This window comes from Arachis duranensis, chromosome 8, assembly GCF_000817695.3.
Source record: "Arachis duranensis cultivar V14167 chromosome 8, aradu.V14167.gnm2.J7QH, whole genome shotgun sequence".
Taxonomy (NCBI): Eukaryota; Viridiplantae; Streptophyta; class Magnoliopsida; order Fabales; family Fabaceae; genus Arachis; species Arachis duranensis.
This window is the reverse complement of record NC_029779.3, coordinates 46,086,869-46,108,823: the sequence shown is the minus strand read 5'-3', so window position 1 is coordinate 46,108,823 and position 21,955 is coordinate 46,086,869. Positions and strand designations below refer to the sequence as shown.

Here is a 21,955-nt window from a genome sequence, read left to right as displayed (position 1 = left end):
TATTTTATTTACCGTATAAACGAAATAACAATGTGTATATTTCATTTGCATGGTAAACGAAATAAGACACATTACGACGCGGTTGTATGATGTTTATACACGTGGTGTGTAATGTGTTTATTCCGTTTACACTGTTAAACGAAATATACACATTAGTATGTCGTTTACATTGTAAACAAGATAAATAAAAAACGTGCCTATATATTAAAGTCGTTTACAAAACTTTTTGAAGTCAATTTTCTCCCATTTCTAACCTTTTCTAATCATATTAACGAGGTACTCGAAAATTTGGCGCGCTCAGATGCATAGGATAAGGACATTAACCGCTTGAAACGCGACATGACATCTCGTTGAGGCAATCAACTTCTAGGTTAGTATTGTTTTCATGTTTAAGTTAAATAAGTATATATTTATCGTCATGGTTAGAGCATTTTTATAAATGTAGTATATATTAGGTAGTAGAATGTATTATCAATTAGTGTTAATTGATAAGGTTTTATTTAACTTATTAGGTAAATTATTTTATTAAATAAATGTTTATTGCATTTTGTTATTTATTTAATTTAATTTCTATATTTTTAATTTTAATTTCGATAATACAGTAGATGTCTTTTTTTAGCCAGTGTTAATAGATAGGTATGATTTTACTTATTAGTTAAATTAATTTATTAAGTGATAGTACGGTACAGCCTTGAAATTACATATTGTTTCGGGACAACAACTCTGTAATGTTTGGAGCAACCTCGCCATCTTTATGACTCCTTCCAATCACCGTATATCTGCACAATTGCATTTTACTTTGCCATCCAAATCTTTTTGTACGAGAATTTGAAGTTATAGCTTTATCTAACTGCATGTTGTAGACCAGAAATACTGACGAATGAGCTGGACTATATCAAGGGCATGATGACACTACAAATGAGAGGCATTTGTAAAATATATATGGTAGGCATTTATAACAAATATAATCATGATAAATAAAAAACTACACTATAGTTAAACTTGAACTCACCAATATCTAAGATTCTTTCAAAGGGCAACACGGAGACTCCAATTCAGGACAACCTGCTGCAAATTGCCGGCAATGCAGATGGTACTTTAATCGGTCCGACTCCAGAATTCGATACTCAGCACTTCTCTAAATGCTATAATTCTTCATATCTTGCATTACTACCGCTCTGCTTTTGAATCTATGACCAATCCTAAACTCCACACCACCATCTATATTGTAATCGTCTCCACCGATGTTGAAAAACAGACTTTTTTCATGCATTATGTCCATATCCAATGTATGATAGTGACTGGGTACAGCTGATAAGGTCGGAATTGGGTGCGGGATAGGCAGAAGATACCGAACTGATGCATTGACCGACGTCTCTGTTACAAACTCATCCTCCTCATCATCTTTAGAAGAACCACTATCGTTGCTATCGGTAACATACTCTTCATCGGATTCCTCACCATCCACGTCCATGTCCTCCACTGGACTAGCACATTGTAGCGGTGGTGGTACAAGAAGTAGATCATCCTGCACAAAATTCGAGTGGCCAGATCCACCGCCTTCAACATCACCAATCTTCGCATAAAGCTCTATCATCACTTGTTTTGCCATGATTCTCCCAAGGATGTCGAACATGAGATGCACATGCTTATCGCCATGGAGTCAAAATAGAAGAAACCGAAAAACTCTATTTTTCATCGGTGCTAATAATCTATACCCAACCATTCCAACATCTTTTCTTCCGCTAGAACCAATGCTCCTCAATATCAGATTCTTTAACTCGGACAATGAACTTACTCGCTGAGTGCGCAACAGAATGGGATTATTACACTCAAATATCACCCCAGTGTCACTATTTCTTATATGACAATTGGGATACACACTTACAACAACATATCCACTACTACTAGATATTTTTTCTTAATTTTTAGAAGAAAAACGAAAGAGAAGAAGAAGTGAGATGTTTGTGGAAAATACAAATAGTTGCAACTTCTTTTATAGCTGCTGAAAATTTGTTGTACCGTATCTCATTTACAGTATAAACGTCATAACTTATCGTTTATTTCATTTACAGTGTAAAAACTTTAAATAAATAATTTAAAATTTTTATTTATATATAAAAATATTTTTTAAGTGTTATTTACGAATTTGTATGTGTTCTATTATTTATCTCTTTTATGTTATAAATGAAATAAATAAAAATGTATTTTGTTCATGCTTAAATAAAATAAGACACGTTAAAATATCTATATATTTCGAGTATAACTGAAATATGTAACACAATATATCTCGTTTTATAAACGATATACGTTTTTATTTATTTCGTTGACAATGCTTATATAAACAACTTGTTGGTAGTGTCAATAATCGCATTTTAGAAATTTTTTTATCCTTCTAGACCACTTTTGAGTTTTTTTTCTTGCGATAATTAAGTGCTTTGGACATTATGGTACATTCAGATATACGTTTGAAATATATCAACAGACTGAATGTTACACAGCATATTGTTGAGGCCATTAACTTCGAATTGATTCTCCCACCGCGGTCTCTGGCATAAACTCCACTTTATCCTCAGTTGAACTACTTCTATTGTTGTCCATGACGTATTTTTTGTCCGACTCGTCAACATCCATGTTCATGTTGTAACACCCTAATTAGGCAAAGCCTTACATCGCATCGTAAAGCAAAGGTTAATCAAAGGTTATAACAGTTCTAAGCTTATGCATATTATATATATATAAGGAATTGATAATATCTAGAAGCCCGATGAAGAATACAGCTCAAAATAGGATTTGAAAAGCGCAAAACGTACTAACGAAACTACTGACTTAAAGCATAAGAAACAAATATAGAATAACAAAACACCATAGTATAATGGTATAGTATCATAAGATGCTAGCTACGACTCGCGGAGTTTAAGTCGACTAGCCAGATACAGACCATATATGAAACCAGATGGTAAAAACAGCTTATACAAGTTTCGTTCTCTCAAATACAAGCCTCTAGGCTAAACAAAGTACAAAAGTGATAAACATATATATATATAATAAATCAAAAGGACTCCAAAAGATATCCAGATCCTCCGCTCCTATCACCAACCAGACAACTCACCGAGGTGGGTTGTGACCTGCATCTGAAAAATACAACAGAAATATGGTATGAGAACCGGAAGTTCTCAATATGGTAACAGTTCCCAATGATGTAGGATATAAGACCTTGGGACACCAAAGGCAATCCTAGACTCCATATCCATCACAAGATTTAAGCTTAAAGCATTCTAAAACAAAACAGCATAATATGTAATTCCTTAATACAACTTAAGCCGTAGTACGATAAAAGGGTAATCTATCTTAGGAAATTTCTACTCTAATCAACTACCGCTGTTCCACAGCCTTCACCAATCAATCCGCCATGTGATCCCATCGCCACCGCCTTCCGAACCTCCCCAACCCCAGTAAAGCACAAGTATATACAATACAAGTTGAACACAAGTAGAGGCATATACAGCAATTAATACAAGTAGCAATTAGAGATGTTTAACAGGTAGGGAAAACAATATCAAGTCGGCAAAGCATACAAGCAGGTAGAAAATGCATATGATGGATGCTTGCCCTACTGGCTGTGATATCACATTGTCAGTTCAACTGCCAACCCGACACATCCCCATGGAGATGTTGCCCTTCGGAATCATAGTGTGGGAATTCCCGAGATATAGTGCTCATATCACTATCCAGGGTTTTGTGCCTGTACGCTCTGATGATTCGAATGGATGTGAGCGGGATCTCTTGTCTCTGTCCTCACATCTAAGCGCAAGCAGGATTAACCACTGTCCTTACGCCGTCACCGCTACCTCAACAGGCGGGATTAACCACCGTCCCTGCCGGGTGCATAACATCTCATAACCTCAGTATAAAACAGTAGTACAGTGATTTTCAAAAACATTTTTAGTACACAGTGGATCCATCACTTCATTCAGAGTTCTCGACTCTTTTCAACCACTGTTCCTTTACATTTCAGTTCCTTGATCTCACATCTCATTCTTCAACCATTCATCACACATCATCAAACCTTCCTCAGTACAGCAGAAACCTAGCACTCCGTTTACTAACTTTTCCCAAATAATAGTGTGTAAGACCCTTAACCCATTTCCCATGTTGAGTACCCAAAAATATGCCCAAAAGTCTTAAAAAGGTGTTATGGAAGCTTGCAACCTCGTCGGAAAGGTGAAATAGTTGAAAACAAAGCAAAATTTGAGAAACAGGGCATGTGCGTCCGCACAGGAATGTGCGCGCGCACGCCCATGAAATTTTTAATAGTGTGCGTACGCATAGGGGTGTGCGTACGCATAGGTGTCGAAACATAAAAGGGTCTGTCCACTCGCACAACCTGTGCAAGCGCCCCCAGCAGACTGGCCTCCCCAACGTGTGCGTGAGCACAAGGCTGTGCGGACGCACAGGATGCAATTTTTCCTTTGGTGTGCGCATGCACAGACTATGCTAGCACTACAAGCAGACTGCTTTCCTCTGTGTGCAGACGCACAGGTCTGTGCGTGCGCACATACCAGAAAACTCAGAATTCTGTAACTTTGCAAAATTTCCAGTTTTCAATACCAATTTTCGAATGGTCATAACTTTCTCTACAAAATTTCAAATTTCACAATCTTTATACCGAATTAAAGGGTTTTCAAAGATCTTTAATTCTAAACAAGTTTCCAACCAATTTTGAAAACCGAGGCAAACGTTATGATCAAACAAAGTTCCCCAAAATTTTATTTTTACCCAAAATCACAACTTTCACAATTGATTTGCCAAACAAAACCAAAACCAAACCAAACCATTCCCAAACTCCACCTTTCATCAAAATCTACCCTCTATGTCATATAACACCATAATTTCCACATTTTCCACTTTTTCTTATCCACAACATCCATGTCAATATATCTCATATATCAAACTTCATTAACAATTTCCAACTACATTACCAATCAATCAACACAAATTTCACATTTATCAACATAATTTACTCGTCAACTTCACAATTCATTGATTCTCATCGGATCACTATTAATCATCATTTCATCAAACATCATCATACAATCACATCCAACAATTCAACAATCATTCAAATTCAATCCTATCCTATGGGTCACTAGCCTAAGTGTCCATGAATATTATATACTACATAAAGGAAACCGAAACCATACCTTGGCCGATTCTCAATATGAACCAAATGAGCTTTCAACCAAAATCCAATCACCAATATAGCTCCAATAAGCACCAACAAGCTCCAAACTCACAATAATCAAGCTATATACATATAAATCACCACAAAATCAACCTAGGGTTCAACATAAATAAAAAGTTCACAAGAGATCAAAGGTTCTTACATTTTCCAACAGATTTAGATGGCAAAACCCAAAGTCAAGTAAGGATTAGAGTGAACCTAAACATCAAGAATCACAAAAACTCACTTACTCAAAAATCTTAGGTACCCGAAATTTTGGAGAGAAGAACTAGGTAGATTTTGAGCTTACCTCTAGAGTTTCTTGGATGGATTTTGTAGAGCTCTTCACAAGAAACGCGTAGCCAGCGACAACACGCAAATCAGAGCTCTAGAACTCAAGATATGAGCTTGAGAAGATTGAGGTGATTAGGGTTCAACCTCTTCTTCTCTCCCTCTTTCAATTTCTAAAGTGTGTGTGTTTATGAGGCTAGGGTTCATTAAATGAACCTTTTTATATGTTGGACTTGGGTCCAACTTGGGCCCGGTTCAACCTCTTAGCGTTTTCAGCCTGTTTGGCCCAACTTCGGGTCAAACCTTTAAAATTAGCGTCCGATTTTTCATTTTTACTGTTTTTCTAAGGTTTTTTGTTGTCTCTATTTTTTCTCGCGCAGTAACGGACATACTTGAACCGGTTCAACTGTCGGTTTGCTGTTTTTCACGGTTTTTTGCAGAAAACACATTTTCTGACTCGAAAAGACCCATTGAGTCCAAAAATGATATTTAAAACCTCAAATTCTCATTTTAATTTTTCAGAATCAAATTTGGATCACATAACCACTTAATTAATCGGTTCGATTAATTGCGGTTCTTACACATGTGCTCCCATAGATTGGCACATTGCAGAGGGATGATGTCAGAGGTAGGTTATCTTAGGCAAAGTTAGAATGTCCATAACTACCACCACCTACACATCGATCTCTGTAAAAAGTTTCATCACTTGTTGAGCAATGATTTTTTTGTGGACATCAAATATTAGATGCACACGATCATTATCAATCAAGCTAGAAAACCTGAAAACATAATACTCTGTTACTCATAGGTGCCAACAACTTATATCCAACTCTACCAAATTCTTTTGTCTCATGTGCATTCATGCTCGTCAATATTAAACTTTTTAACTCAGTCAAGGAATCAAATCACAAATGTACAAAAAAAAAAGATTCTCACGCTCAAATTACAATCCATTCCTCAAGGTTTCTAATGTGAGAATTAGAAATATATATACACTCACAAAAACTAACTCACTAGCAAATACTTTTTATATAGTTAAAAAATTTTATTATTTCATCTCATTTACATTAAAAATGAAATAATCTTTTTTCTTTTTCTATTTATAGTGAGTCCGAGATAACTGCATGCGTATTTAATTTATAATATAAATGAGATATGAATATTTATAAAAGATTTTAAATATCTCATTTGCATTTAAGTTAAGTCTAAAAATTATGTGTCTAAAGAATAAATAAAATAAGTAATAGAACATAAATTCATAAATAACACTATTTAAGTTATTTATTTAAAAAAAAATCCAAGTTACGATGAGTTTGTACTTTGTAGTGTTTAAAGTTTGAACTTCTCCATAGCAACATTCAACCAAATTACAATCAGGTTTAGGTATAAGCACTTAAGAACACAAACTACTCTCTTTATTATTTTCTTTTGACGTGATTTTTACTCTGAACTTATATCCATCATATCAAATAAAAACACGGATTTTACTTAAAAAGAAAATCTCATTTATGATGCTCAAATTTCGTTACTCTAATTCCACGGTTAGCTAGACAAGTAAAAATTGGTAAAAATTTTTCATAAAAAGTAAATTTGTTATTGATGATAATAATGTGATATGTTTATTGTTTAATTCTGTTTTTTTTTTTAGGTTATGATTTATTTTACTCCATTTGATGTTAAAAAAACAAAAAAAATTGATATGTAATGCTGTACGCCTCTACCCTCAAACTATAATTTTACCTAACTTTTCAGGCGCGTTGGCGGTTGCAGTGAAACAGAAACTGTTGGTGCCAGCGTTGACTTGGGACCATGGGTACCCTAGCCCAAAAGCTACCCGAACAAAAACATGACCCGTTTCTTTTCTTTTCTTTACCTTTCCTTCTTCATAAGCAACTTACATTCATTTCCCATTCTCTCTCTCTCTCTCTCTCTCTCTCTCTCTCTCTCTATCTCTGTGTCGTCAATACTCTTCTCAATCTCTTCAACTTCAACAATAACCATTCATTTCACTAATTATTGTTATTATTATTATATTATCACCGATGGGGAAGCCGACAGGGAAGAAGCATCAGCATCAGAATCAGCAGAATCCTCCCTCGGCGACTTCACGGGCCGCCGGCCCAACTTCCAAGCCCACGCCGAAGCCCAAACCTGCCGCCTTCGACGAAGACACAGCGATGTTCATAACCATGTCTCAGGAGCTTCGTGAAGAAGGCAACCGCCTCTTCCAAAAGCAGGACCACGAGGGAGCCATGTTAAAGTACGAAAAAGCCCTCAATCTTCTCCCACGCAACCACATCGACGTCGCAAACCTCCGCACCAGCATGGCCCGATGCTACACGCGCCTCGGCCTCGGCGAGTACCCACGCGCCATCCACCAGTGTAACCTCGCTCTTCAGGTCTCACCTAAGTACACTAGGGCTCTGTTGAAGCGTGCCAAGTGCTATCAGGCTTTGAATCGGTTGGACTTGGCGTTGAGGGATGTTCGGGCTGTGTTGGGCCTCGAACCCAATAACCTTGCCGCCTTGGAGTTCATGGAGGGATTGAGGAAGGTCATGGAAGAGAAAGGGTTGGTTCTTGAGGAAGAACAGGAGGTAGATTTTGGTTCTGGTGCTGGTGCCAAAGAGACGCCTGCTACGTGTTTGAAGAAAGTTCCGAGAGAGAAATCACAGAAGAAGAAGAAGGGGAAGAGGGTTGATGATGAGGATAAGGCCGTTGCGGATAAGGATAAGGAGGTTGTTGTTGAGGAGAGTGCGGATGGTGATGCCGTGCAGGACAAGGAAGTGGTTAGCAGGATGGTTGAGGTTGAGGAAGAGAAGGTTGTGAAAGAGGAGAAGCTGGTTGAGGAAGAAAAGGTTGTGAAAGAGGAGAAGCTTGTGGAGGGAGAAAAGGGCGTCGCAAGGACGGTGAAGTTGGTGTTTGGAGAGGATATTAGATGGGCACAGCTTCCTGCCAATTGTAGTGTGAGGTTGGTGAGGGATATAGTTAGGGATCGGTTTCCGGGTTTGAAGGGTGTTCTTGTGAAGTATAGGGATGAGGAGGGTGATTTGGTTACGATTACTACCACTGATGAGCTGAGGTTAGCTGAATCTGCTGTTCATGAGAATGGCTCAATTCGGTTTTATATTAGTGAGGTTGATTTGGACCAAGAGCCATGTTATGATCGAGTAACCAATGAGGGTGACACCCAAGAAGACGGTAGTAAAAGGAATCTGGGCGATAGTGTTCAGAATGGGGGTGTGGGACAAGATACGGTTTTGGAAAATAATAATAACAAGATGACTGCTATGGAGGAATGGATTTTGCAGTTTGCACGGCTGTTCAAGAATCATGTTGGGTTTGATTCAGACTCTTATCTAGATTTTCATGAGCTGGCAATGAGTCTCTATGCAGAGGCAATGGAGGATACAGTAACAGGCGATGATGCTCAAGAATTATTTGAGATTGCTGCAGACAAATTTCAAGAGATGTCAGCGTTAGCAATGTTTAATTGGGGGAATGTTCACATGTCCAAGGCAAGGAACAGGGCTTTCTTTGCAGAGGATGGGTCAAGAGAACCTTCTTTCGAGCATGTTAAAGCTGCATACGAGTGGGCCCTAAATGAGTACAAGAAAGCTGAGATGAGGTATGAGGAGGCCTTGAAGATCAAACCGGATTTTTTTGAAGGATATCTTGCTCTTGGACATCAGCAGTTTGAGCAAGCAAGGCTATGCTGGTGTTATGCGTTGGCATGCAAAGTGAATTTAGAAGCTGGTCCTTCCGAGGAGGTTCTTCAGCTCTACAACAAGGCAGAGGACAGCATGGAGAAAGGGATCTTGATGTGGGAGGAGATTGAAGAGCAGCGTTTAAATGGACTATCCAAATCCGATAAATATAGAGCGCAATTAGAGAAAATGGGCATGGATAGGCTTCTCAAGGATATCTCGTCGGATGAAGCTTCAAAGAAGGCAACAAAGATGAAGTCACAAATATATCTTTATTGGGGTACCCTATTGTATGAACGTTCTGTTGTGGAATATAAGCTAGGCCTACCAACATGGGAGGAATGTTTGGAGGTTGCAGTCGAAAAGTTTGAGCTAGCTGGAGCTTCAGCAACGGATGTAGCTGTCATTATAAAGAATCACTGCTCTCATGAAACAGCACTTGAAGGTATGGGCTGGAAAAATATGATCTGTTTTGTGTATTTCTTGGATTTTTATTAACATTTCATATATTTCTTGATAATAGAGAACTAACAAACCAATTAACATAACTGCAGGGTTCAAAATTGATGAGATAGTACAGGCATGGAATGAAATGTATGATGCTCAAGGCTGGCTGTTTCGTGCTCCATCATTTCGACTTGAAGCATTGTTTCGTCGGCGCATTCCTAAACTACATTACATCTTGGAGCAACTTTAAGTTTTCTTCTTCAGTTTTCTATTCTTTAGAGGCATCATTAGTGCTTCCATTATATTCATAATTGTGAAGGCTGCTTCATCACATTCTAAGACAGGTAAGCACGATTATACTAGTACTAAGTACTAACTCTTTAGTCTACTCCGAAATCTTTACTCACCCTGACACAATTACGAAGTTGAAATCATTGTGTTCTTTGAGTACTACTAGGATTTTATTTTAGAGTATTTATACCTTTGGTCAAGCAAGATCTGTGTGAGCAATCTCTGCACACATAATACATGACACAATAACATCTGTTTGATCTATGTCACCAATTCCACTTAGTGGGGTAAGGTTTTGTTGTTGATTGTTATAACAGTGGTAGAAAACACCTCAGTGGAAGTCTTTTTTATCTATACAAATTTTGATATATGCCAAGCTGCCTTTCATTATTAGCAACAAACGTAAAGGATGCCAATATTGACAACTGGGAGTAATAGATGGTCAGGTTGCTAAGACATGATATGCATTTAATTGCGGGAAAAAAGTATATGCTAAGTTTCACTTTTTGTCAGATTTCTAGGGAGATGATTAGAACTGCATCTTGTATTAGATAGTTTTGTGTAAACATTAAGATGAGAGACTTGTGGGGGTCGAATAGTTTGTCCTATAATATTCTGGTAGATGGTCATTGAATGACATTGCCAAAAGAATTTTTTGGGTTACAATGAAGAGTGAAGATTGTTTGTTCTATAATAGAAAAATCATTAAAAGAAAAACATCATGTGCAATGCACCCTCCGCTTAAAAATTTAGTTACAATCTTTGTTATTCACCCAACTTCACTCTTCATTAAAGAAATTCCCAATTTTTTTATGGTGCTACATTTTTACAAGATGGAACGACGCTGTATGAAAGAAAGAACATTCACAGTCAGAAAGAGTACACATTAGAGAGAGAATATCAAACCACAAACCCTAAAACTAGTAGAAGGCAGTGACTTGTGTTGATTGGCATTTGATAAGGACCATGCTAAAACTTATAGCCTATTACTAGTGTATATTTGCTATTTTGCTTTTTGTATTTTCACACGGTTTTGGAATTGATCAAGTCTGAGGATTTGAGTTAGTGTATTTGATTGATTTCATGATTTATGAAGGCCAATTGGCACTGACTTTTTTCTGGATAAAATGGTGTCAGAAGGTTGCTAATGTTGGGGTGGTAGGCTTGGAATTGTAACTTATTGAATGTTGAGTAAATCTTCAAATACCCGTTGAAAGGGATGTAGGTGCTTCAAAGATTTGCTATATCAGTTTGGTCCTTCATAATGTGAAATAACTAACAAAATAAGCATCATAACTAAAGGATCAAATTGGAATCAAAACGTATATAGGCGTATTGAATTGGTGTTCATTTTTAAATATTGAGCATACACGTTAATGTTCAAAACCTGAGAGTACTAGTTTGATCTCTCTGCGTCCCTGTATCTTTGAAAGATTAATTTGAATGTTTATTTGTGTTCGGCTATTTGTTAAATTGTGCATACTCTCTATGCAATCGCCACCAGATTGAAATAAGTGGCAATCGTAGCCTTCGATAACAAGTTTTGTAGTCTCTTTGTTTATTTCATTTGAAATTTTTGAATAATTTTTAATTACTTTCAGAGTATCTTTATCAGTGTTGATATCTGTGGTTGAACCGAACGAATTTCTTGACTTTTTTGCAGGGATATTTTTTTCTCTCCATACTGCTTTGATTTAGCTGATTGATGGTACTATTTTTTCTGATGCCAGTTTTGCAAAGGTTGGGGTTTTATGCCAGAAAGGCTGGTCATATTTATTTTCTGTTAGGAGTGATTTGATGTGAGGTTCTCATTCTTTTGTGTTGTAACAATTATATGTGATGATTCCATATGTTGTTTAATGATAGTGAGCAATTTGATTTGTTCAGTTTGCACCCTCTTTTTTTAGGAGGGAGGAACAAAAACAGGGAAAAAAGTGAGAATTGTAAGTCTTCTAGTTAAATTAGTTGAGTGAATGTTGTCAAATTATTGTTTATAAGTGTAACATTTCATGGGTACTATATAGCAGATTGCATTATTCATCATTCATATTCTAATTCCCCTTCCCTTCTCCTTTTTTACCCCCCTCTATCCCTCCTTTCTCCGTATATTTTTTCAATTTTTTTCCCTTCTTTCTCTTCGTTGGTGAAAACTTATTACCAAGATACTTATTCACTTGGTACTTTTCTTTATCAAATAGCTTATAACAAATTGCAAGTAAACTCAAGTGAATTAGTTATATTGTAGGCCTGTTCTAGCCTAACTTGTTTCTGTCCTTGTTATCACTGAACCTTTATCCAAGATGAGTCATTGTTCAATTCAATTTTTTTAATTAAATTAGTCTTTTAAATATTATAAATTAATTATATTTGTTCTTTTGTCACTCTATTGATATTTCTATCAACGATTGATGTAGAATGTTAATTAACAGCATATATGACACTTAGTATGTCTAATTATTATTAGATATTAATTAGATATATTTATAAAAATTTATTAATTTAGTCTTTAGGTTATATTGAGATTAAGATTTATGTAATTAGAGAAATAAACTAAATTGATAAATTTTTATAAATGTATGTTATCAGTTAATGTTTTACATCATCAATTATTTAGTTATGTTATTCTAAGTGGTTATTCCAGTCTGGGTAATCAAGAACTTTTTATTCTTAACTCATGGGTTCGAGAATTCTTATATAACTTAAGTGACTAAATAAAAGCTTTTTCCATTCTTTTATTAACAGATTTATGTATAGGATTCCATTCGACCCATGGGTGAATAATGATTGGTTCTCTCTATAAAGATTTTGAATTTGCTAAGAATGATCAAATTATATCTGGTCTTGTTTCTACATTTTCAGTCATTTTAGATACTATTATAAAATATTAGATTTTTCGTTATTTAAATCGCGTATCTCCATTACTTGTCGTGATTTATCATTCAATGAATGACTGAAAAAAGATTCGCGGGATAGGTCAAATTGAAAAAGTTGTTAATTTTATTTTTTACAAAAGCAAGTTAAACAACATTCCAATCTTTTTCTTTATCGCCACCACCCAAGAGATTCTTCCCATATTCCAGGAATAGTTTTTCAGTAAATAGTCGAATCATGGATAGGGAACTAATTATGCCCGTGACCTACCAAAATTTATTGTAGAAATTGAATTTTCAGGATCAATGATTAGACCATGCAAACTAGAAATGCCATTTCTTAGATAAAGGAAGAGATTATTCGATCCATTTCCGTATTCGCTCATAATATATATATTAATTCGAGCATCTATTTCAGATGCATTCTCATTTTTGCACAACAGGAATATGAAAATCTGCGAAAAGTGTCAATTGCCATTTGACTAATAAGTCCGTGGATATTGAAGTTTTACAAATGGTACTTTTCGACACAATGTAATTAATTACCTGTCAATAAAGTGATAGAAGAACAAATTTAATTAATTTAATTAAAAAATTTTTTAAAGACAAATTTAGAAAATGAATAATTTTTTAGAAATTAATTTAATTATTAATCTTAATAATTTAGGTGGTTCATGTTGAATTTGTGTTTTTTTTAAATAACAATTTGACGTGTAAAATATATATGGATTCTACCTATATTCAAATTAATCGACCCAATTCCCCAAATCAATTTACTCTAGTTACATTTATTCAAGTAAAATTCATTAAATTGGTCAAATTAGTGGAATTGACAAAGAAACTCGTACCGAAGGATACCTGCGACGGACAAGCTAAGGGAATTTCGAAAAATTTTCATAGGGATGGAGTTAGTCACTAATTCAGAAAATTTTATTAATTGAGATAAAAATATATAAAATAAATTTTAGAGTTTAGATATAGATATATTTTTTTTTTGTTTTTTATGGTATTTTACTGGTTAAAAATTAATTTATCGTAGATTTAAACTCTATTTAAGAATTTATCGCGAGATAATGAGTTGTTACATATATGAGACAAAATTTAAACTCAAAGTAGATGACTAAACTAATCACTCAATTATCTTAAATTTGTTTAGATATATTTAAACTTTAAATTAGAATTATATATTATATTAAAAAAACTAAAATTACACATGCAAACGTTTGTACACATTTATTATAGTATTTAAAATGATGAAAAGATAATTTCACATGTATTATAGTACTTAAAATAATAAAAAGATATTTTTTTATTTTTGATATGATCAAATATTTTTTTATATATTTTTAAAAATTACGAATAATTTAAGTTGTATTTAATTAAAAAATTATGTTTTAATTTAATTATCAACTAATTAGCTAGTATTATAAAGTTAATTATTATTTTTATAAATAGTTTATTTATTTATTTTTAATTTTTAACAAAATATTATACATCAATATATATTAAAATAATTATTATTGTATGTTAAATTTAATAAAATATTTTTTAATATAAAACACAAAAAAATAACTTATATTTTATATTGGAAGAAAATATAATATAATAAAGAGACAAATATATACATTAATATAAAATTATTAATATTTTTTCAAAATTTTTATGAGGGAATGCCCCCTCTTCTTGATGTTTGGATCTGTCCCTGAATAGAGTTCTGTTGCGTGAATATAGGGATGTTAATGGGGTAGGGCGAGGTGGAAGATGCCTCTCTGCTTTCCATTTTCGCCCCCATAATTAATTTCTGCCCTGTTTTTCGTCACAAAAAAATAATTATTTTCATTCCCGTTTCTTGCGGGACCATATTCCCATCTCTCTATATTTAATATTTATATGAAAATTATAAAAAAAAGTATAAAAAAACAAACTACAAAATATTATTATAAACACATAAACATATCGTATTCAAGATTATAAGTCCAAAAATATAATATAGTAAATCATAGTCCATAAAATAAAATCTTGAACAATAGGGTTAGGATTTTTCCATGAGTGAAATTACTAAAAAAACCCTATATTAAAAATAAAGTAAGAATTATTAAGTAAGTTAAAAAATTCAGAAAATTATCGGAGATGGAACGGGGATCCCGCTTGTGTCTTTGCGCCTGTCTCGAAAAAATTTCGCTCTCTATTTCCATCCCCACGAAAAAATTTTTTACTATTGGAGCCCCATTTGAGGCGATCTCCGCGGAGATTTCTGTTCTTTGGAGATTTTTGACACCCCTAATGTGAATAAATGAAAATAGGGCGGTGAAAATTTATATACAGATATTTTATGTGCACGTTGGTTATATTAAATTTATATTTAGATATTGTTTTAATTTGATATATTTAATTGAATTATATTAAATTTTATTATAGTTGTATTAACTTTTTTATTTTTAAATTTTAATATTTATGGATTCATCTGCCTCTATTACGAAAAAAAGAAATTCGTGACGAAAATATAACGAAAGACATTAATAAAACGGAAATAGACTCCATAAAAATTATTATCATCCCAACAGATTAGTCTAGACCTCTTCTAAACTATGGGTTTTATGTATTTGTTAGCTAAACGAGAATTGTTCAGATTTATTTAAATGAGTTTATCTAAGAAATTCTCATTTTAAATGAATCTTTTAAAATTTAAAAATTGTTTTATGTTTAGATCAAACTTATCTTTTTTTTAAAAAAAACTTATGTTTTAATTAAAAAGACTTTTGAAGATCTTGTTTATTTTATATAAAATATTCTTTAAAAAATAATGATGTTTTAAAAGATCTTATTTTACTTTTGAAGATATTGTTTATCTTATAAAAAATATTCTTTTAAAAATAACAGTAATAATTTTAAAAACATACCCTTTTTTAAAACTTATGTTTGAATTAAAAGATCTTATTTTATTTTTGAAGATCTTGTTTATCTTATAAAACAGATTCTTTCAAAAATAACAGCAATAATTTTAAAGAAATTGTTTTAATTTGTTTTGTTGTGATTCTAAAAGATCTTTATATTCAGTTAAATTTGTTTTATTAAATAGGCTCATAAGTCATATCATGTATCATAAATTTATTTATTATTAATATATTAAAATAAAATTTAAAATAGTCTTAAATAAATTAATTTCATATCATAAGTAGTATCAATATTTATCTATTATAAATTAACTTCAAATTTAATATTAATTTATATATGATCTAAGATATTCTTAAGTAATATATATAATATTTTGAATTTATACTGTATAATATAATTAATTTAGTGTTATGGAAGTTTTAATCTAATTCACGTATAAAAAGAGATGATTATGTTATTTGTATATTAAAATTAGCGATTAAAATTAGTCATCAGTATAACATACATATTAAATTATATATATATATATATATTTATATTGTTGATTAATTTTAGGATGTTCATGGATTGGATCTGATATGCATATTCGCGGTATTTATCTGAATCTTATTAAAAAATTGGGGATATAGATCTTATTCGCAAGACTATCTGATCGGATTCGTACATACTACTAAAATTAGATTGCAGATATTGTGTAGGTATCTCATATCTCATATCTGATACACACGCTGCGTAAAAATAAAAAATAAATAAGTAAATATTTTTTTGTATTTTATTTTAACTAATTATCAAATATGTTGTATTATTAAAAATAATGGAAATAGAATATGATCTAATATGATAATTTTAGTGCGAATTAAATTAAAATTTCGGTCATATTTAATTGGATCCAATTTACCTTTATCCTCGATTAATTTTAGTGATTACCGATATATTTTTAATAGGGGGAAGGATTAAAAGAGAGTTAAAAGAAGAACATCATAGCCTCGGATTTTATTAAAAAAAGAGTTTCAAACAGAGTTTGTGAGGAAGGCAAAGTAGAATCAAAGACGAAGTGGTAAAGTGGTGTTAGTGTAACACTAACACTAACGAACGATTGCTGTGTTCTACTCTTATTAGGGTTTCATCATCACCCATCATTCATGGAGAAGGCACGGAGGGCTTCGCATGCTGGTTCTTGGTACACCGACAATCGTAAGTCTTTTCTCTTACTCTCAATTCCCGATCCTTTTTTTTTTCTTTTCTATTAATAAGAAAGTAGTAACACTCAACTTCTACACTATCATAAAGTTTATTTCCTTTTATTCTTTCAAAATAGAACTTTTGATTTAATTTCCCAAAATATGTTCTGTTTTTTACTTAAATTTGAATATTATATATTTTCAGCTACGCAGCTGTCAGATGAACTCGAAGGATGGCTCAAATCATGTGGTCTCACCAAGTCCCCTAATGTGCGAGGAGTAATAGCACCGTGAGTTGAATCAATTTAAGCCTTTTTTATTTGTTAATTCTGTTTTGTATTTGTTTTTCTTTGTAATTTGTGATGATTTTGATGAAATTGTGCTAATTGTGGTGTTAATTTGGAATACTTTTGTGTTAGGCATGCAGGTTATTCATATTCTGGACGAGCTGCTGCATATGCATTTGGAAACATTGATCCAACTACCATGTCTGTTATCTTTTTACCCTCTTTCTGTATTTCCATATTTTTCTTTGTTCCGGAAGGTTATCAAACTTGAGAGTTTACCAAAACTTCTAGTGCTGAAATAAACTTAATAGGAAAGCTCAAACTTAAACTGAACTCATAAACATGATTTGGGGACTTAAAATATCTATACTTGTTATGAGACTTAAACTAACTTGTTTGGACGCCATTTTCAAAAAAGATCTTTTTTATAATGATTTTTTTAAAAAGATCTTTTACAAAAGTAAAGTGATTTTATGTTTGGATATCTCATGTAATTTTTTTTCTATCAATTATGTTTAGATAAAATAAGATAAAAGTATTTTTTTGTTCATTTATTATGTGAAAAACATTTTTTTTAAAAAATGTCTTTTTAAAAAAAGATGTAAATTGTAGCTTCTCAAAAACGATTTTTTTTCTAGTGCTTTTACTTTTACTATTAGAAATTTGCCAAACACACTAAAAAATAAAAAAAAGATATTTTTTCATATAAAAAAGCTCTTTTTTCTTTTTATCGATTTACCTGTAAAGTTTGGTAACCTTGGTTTTTTTGCCCTTATATTTCAATTAGTATTTATTGTAAAATCCCATTCTTAATCATAAATATGTATGCTTATTTTTTGTTTCAGTACAAGGGTGTTCCTTCTTGGGCCTTCTCATCACTATTACACTCCTAAATGTGCTCTGTCAACTGCAACAGTCTACAAGACACCCATAGGGGATCTACCTATTGATTTAGAAGGTATGAATATGGTAATATGTATACTTAGCTGATGTTAAGAGTCTCATATTGTGTTGAGATAAGACTTTTATAGCTTTAATAAGTTCTTGGACAATTTTCTCCATGCAAGCTAATTTTGGAGGTTGAGTTAAACATATTCAATCATAAGATAGTATTAGAGTTATTCTTTCCACATGAGCTAGCATTAGAGTCTTCCTACATTTTATTTTGAGTCATCCAAAGATGTCAAATTCCGAAAATTTCACTTTCCATATTTGCGGTCCTAGGCATGTGCTAAGGCCTCTATATGTGTCGGATAACACTATTTGTGAGCTATTTTTTGAGGTTGAGTTAGGCATATTGAATTTTAAGAATTAGTGATCCTTGCCATTATACTATGAGATTAGGCTTTCCTTTGTAGAATATTGATCACGATGAGAAACAGTAATCTATGTTGGAAACAGAAATAATGATTGGCATTGCGGCATAAGTAGTTTCAAATTGTATTTATCTTTTCAGTGGTGAAGATACTTGGATAATTGGAACTTTAGTTGTAAAGCTAAATTTATTAAAACTTTCACTTTGATATTGGCTTCACATTCCATTACATGTTGTTGCCCCATATTTAATTCTGTGTTGTTTTACCAGTAAATGAGGAGCTTAAGGCTACGGGGAGATTTGAACTGATGGATATGCGTGTTGATGAAGCCGAACATAGCATGGAAATGCACTTGCCATATCTTGCTAAAGTATTTGAGGGGTAATTTTGCAATTATAGTGATTTTAGTTTCATATTCTGAAACAGAGACTAAGTTTGAAATATTGTTGCAGGCGACCTGTAAAAATTGTTCCTATTTTGGTTGGAGCTCTTAGCGCTGAAAATGAAGCTGTATATGGACAGTTACTTTCCAAATATGTGGATGATCCGAATAATTTTTTCGCAGTGTCATCAGATTTTTGTCACTGGGGATCCCGGTATGTAATTTTATACTGGTACACTTTCTGAATGCTTTTACAAATCCGTTCTGTTTAAACATGGGACAACAGGGAGTAAATATTTGAAGTCGGGTTCATCAATCATGTATAGGCTAGTCACCTCTGATATAATTTCTTTGAAACTTTCTGCCAAGACATGCTTCAATGTTTCTGTTTTTCTGTTTCTCATCTTGTGTGTACTCGGACTCATTACTTCATCACCATAGGTTGAAGAGTGGCCAACACTTAAAATGAGAGCCATACTTCATCGATGATTTTGAGTGATGAGTCCCAAGTGACTACACTTTCATCGAGTCATCCTATCACAACTCTATTGATGTACGCCTCATGTTTCTTGCTATATTGGAGCCAGTGTTGCTCATTCTTTATTCCTATAATGTTGGGGGTGCTGACTGCTTTTATTTTGTGTCAGATTCAATTTCATGCACTACGACAAGAAGCATGGGCCTATATACAAATCTATTGAAGCCTTAGACAAGATGGGCATGGATATCATAGAAACAGGAGATCCAGATGCATTCAAAAAATACCTATTGGAGTTTGATAATACAATTTGTGGACGTCATCCAATCAGTGTTTTTCTCCATGTAAGTGCCTTAGATAATTTCAGTTTATCTTAATGGATGTCCTCGTTAAATTTGAGTCTCACTCCAAACAAAAGAATAACGAAATTGTTTCATCACTGTTTTCTATGATCTTGAGATCCCTAGTGATCTGTATATGGTCTTTGTGATCCCTTACATGTTATGGCTTATCACATTAAAGGAGTTTTTTCTGTTCAAAGCCTTTGCTATATCTCATCATTGTGCTATTGTATCAGATGCTGAGGAACTGCTCCACGAGTATAACGATAAAATTTCTTCGCTACGAGCAGTCAAGTCAGTGCAAAAGTACAAGGGATAGCAGTGTCAGTTATGCATCTGCGGCAGCAACAAAGGTCAATGGTTCAAGCTCCGAATGAAAAAAGCCACTTTACCTTCTCCTTTGATGTTGGGTTATTTATCAATGTTATTTTTCTCTAAATTGACTATTTACACGTTATTTAAGATGCAAACATGATATTAGGCAACTTGTTTATATGGCTGGCTGTTTCTGTATACATAATTGCCTTAATGGCATTTGGGGTCATTATTATCGTCATCATAATCATAATCAACACGTGGATTATTAGCCTGTCATGATTATTTTTCCAATGATGATTGTTATTTAGTTGCAAATCTTAATAATAATTTGTTACGTCTTCTAATGCCAATGAATAATAACTGATGGAAATTGTGTATTTTCAATGGGAAAGGATACACTCTCTGGCAATGGAAATTGGTGATTTAGAAAGATTTGGTATGATACTGAATAAATTTATCATCTTAAGCTACCATATATTGTAAATGGAGTTTTTATGAGCTGCACTCTGAATTGGATTGCTTATGATCCGAGCAGTATTAAGGGGATGATTATTGTGAGTGGTTTGCTCTTTCCTTCGACTTGGAAGCAGAGTTGTTTGGTCGATTGAGTCTCAATTACTGGCATTCTTGTATATCTCAGGAGATCATCTTTTGGCACAAGATGCATCCAAGGCCATTTATTTATTTATCTATAATTTACAATAAAACAATTGGAGAAAAGGGCAAATAGATGTTGACTTTTTTCTCTGCTTTCACAAAATTTGGATGGATGAGTCGTTCCGTCCAAATGCTTCCGTCAGACCCAACGGAAAAGTCTGACGTAGCTTCCGTTCTAATGATCTAGCGTGACGGATTGATACGTGGACTGATGACTGAAAGGGTACTTTTAAAAATTGGACAAATAAGTCTCTGAACTTAAAAACTACGCCGTTTTGCGTTTGGCCCTTAAATTGATTGCGTTTCTTTGTGGAATGGATCCGGGTGCGATGATGAACGAGGGGCTCGTTTGGGAATGGGGGAGGCAATACGGTGCCGTTTAGCTTGGCGGAGATCTGGCCGTTCCCGCAGGCCGTCAATGCTGCTGGAGGCGGCGCCTTGGGGCTGCTAGGGGCTTGCAGCCTAGCCTGTATTTGGCCTGACCTGTTATAAAATAAGCACAGGCCCAACCTCCTTTAAAAGCCTTAATACGTTAATAGGATAGGTTCAGTCTCACTAATTAGCCTTATTAGCCTGTTAGGCCTGTTAAAATATAATTAAATATATAAATAATTATTTATTATTAACAAAATTATGAGATATTTAAATTTATTATATTTTATTATAAATATTTTTGTATATTTTAAATACTTTAAAAGTTTAAATTTTTTTATAAATATTAAATATATGACATATTACATATAAATATTTTTATTTTTGTAAAAAAAAATTATTAGGCCTTTTAACAGGCTTCAGGCCAGGTTAGGCTAAATAACAGGCCATGCCTAATACTTTATAAAGGGCCTATAACAGGCTGCATGCCAGGCTCAGGCTAATTAACTGTATAAGAACAAAGTCTGGTCTGGACTGACCTGTTTTCACTCCTAGAACTTGCACCTAATGCCGTAGTAATTTTCATTATTGTCTCTGTTTATCCAATTACTACAACTAATTTATTGTGTCTCGAATTAATAAGAGAGAATTAAATAAAAAAATCATGTTCAATGTTAGTATTTTTTTCTCTGTTTCAGTTAAAATAATGAAAATGGATCTGCATCTAATGATAATCATAGTTCATGTTATACTTTCTGATTGCATCTAGTTGCAATTTGTTTATGTAGTTTGAATTAAGTGTAGTGAAAGTATTGTGAATTGAATTCATGTGTGAGTGTCTGTGTGGTTTGGGCAGAATGATGAGGATGGAAAACGGCTTAAAGGAGGAGGAGGAGCGTCT

The 21,955-nt window shown here is 33.4% G+C and overlaps 3 protein-coding genes across 3 annotated transcripts in view; 2 read left to right on the top strand and 1 right to left on the bottom strand.

The window, feature by feature from the left end:
* Window positions 1-7,426: 7,426 nt before the first annotated feature.
* On the top strand, window positions 7,427-12,000 carry LOC107463274 (protein PHOX1). The gene is made up of 3 exons (XM_052252722.1): window positions 7,427-9,664; window positions 9,774-10,010; window positions 11,621-12,000. The coding sequence occupies exons 1-2, from the start codon at window positions 7,558-7,560 to the stop codon at window positions 9,914-9,916; spliced, it is 2,250 nt and encodes a 749-aa protein (XP_052108682.1). The 5' UTR covers window positions 7,427-7,557; the 3' UTR covers window positions 9,917-10,010; window positions 11,621-12,000.
* Window positions 12,001-16,688: 4,688 nt separating this feature from the next.
* LOC107463299 (uncharacterized) lies at window positions 16,689-20,301 on the top strand. Its single transcript, XM_016082081.3, has 8 exons — window positions 16,689-16,916; window positions 17,109-17,193; window positions 17,323-17,391; window positions 18,036-18,148; window positions 18,776-18,887; window positions 18,959-19,102; window positions 19,536-19,710; window positions 19,944-20,301. Exons 1-8 carry the CDS (start codon window positions 16,865-16,867, stop codon window positions 20,082-20,084), a joined length of 891 nt encoding a protein of 296 aa, XP_015937567.1. The 5' UTR covers window positions 16,689-16,864; the 3' UTR covers window positions 20,085-20,301.
* Window positions 20,233-21,955, bottom strand: part of LOC107463155 (oligopeptide transporter 4-like) — a 5,721-nt gene continuing 3,998 nt past the window's right edge. Inside the window, exons 3-4 of the mRNA XM_021130236.2 lie at window positions 21,054-21,160; window positions 20,233-20,295 (exon numbers count right to left, since the gene is read on the bottom strand). Of these exons, the coding sequence (XP_020985895.2) occupies window positions 20,233-20,295; window positions 21,054-21,160 (170 nt within the window). The remainder of the gene's footprint in view (window positions 20,296-21,053; window positions 21,161-21,955) is intronic.

What these genes read in the sequence shown, in the direction of transcription:
- LOC107463274 (XM_052252722.1), top strand. Translation starts at nt 7,558, where the DNA reads ATGGGGAAGCCGACAGGGAAGAAGCATCAGCATCAGAATCAGCAGAAT. An exon ending in TCATGAAACAGCACTTGAAG is followed by an intron (nt 9,665 to 9,773) that starts GTATGGGCTGGA and finishes ACATAACTGCAG; the next exon opens with GGTTCAAAATTGATGAGATA.
- LOC107463299 (XM_016082081.3), top strand. Translation starts at nt 16,865, where the DNA reads ATGGAGAAGGCACGGAGGGCTTCGCATGCTGGTTCTTGGTACACCGAC. An exon ending in TTCTTGGTACACCGACAATC is followed by an intron (nt 16,917 to 17,108) that starts GTAAGTCTTTTC and finishes ATATATTTTCAG; the next exon opens with CTACGCAGCTGTCAGATGAA. An exon ending in CTTGCTAAAGTATTTGAGGG is followed by an intron (nt 18,888 to 18,958) that starts GTAATTTTGCAA and finishes ATATTGTTGCAG; the next exon opens with GCGACCTGTAAAAATTGTTC.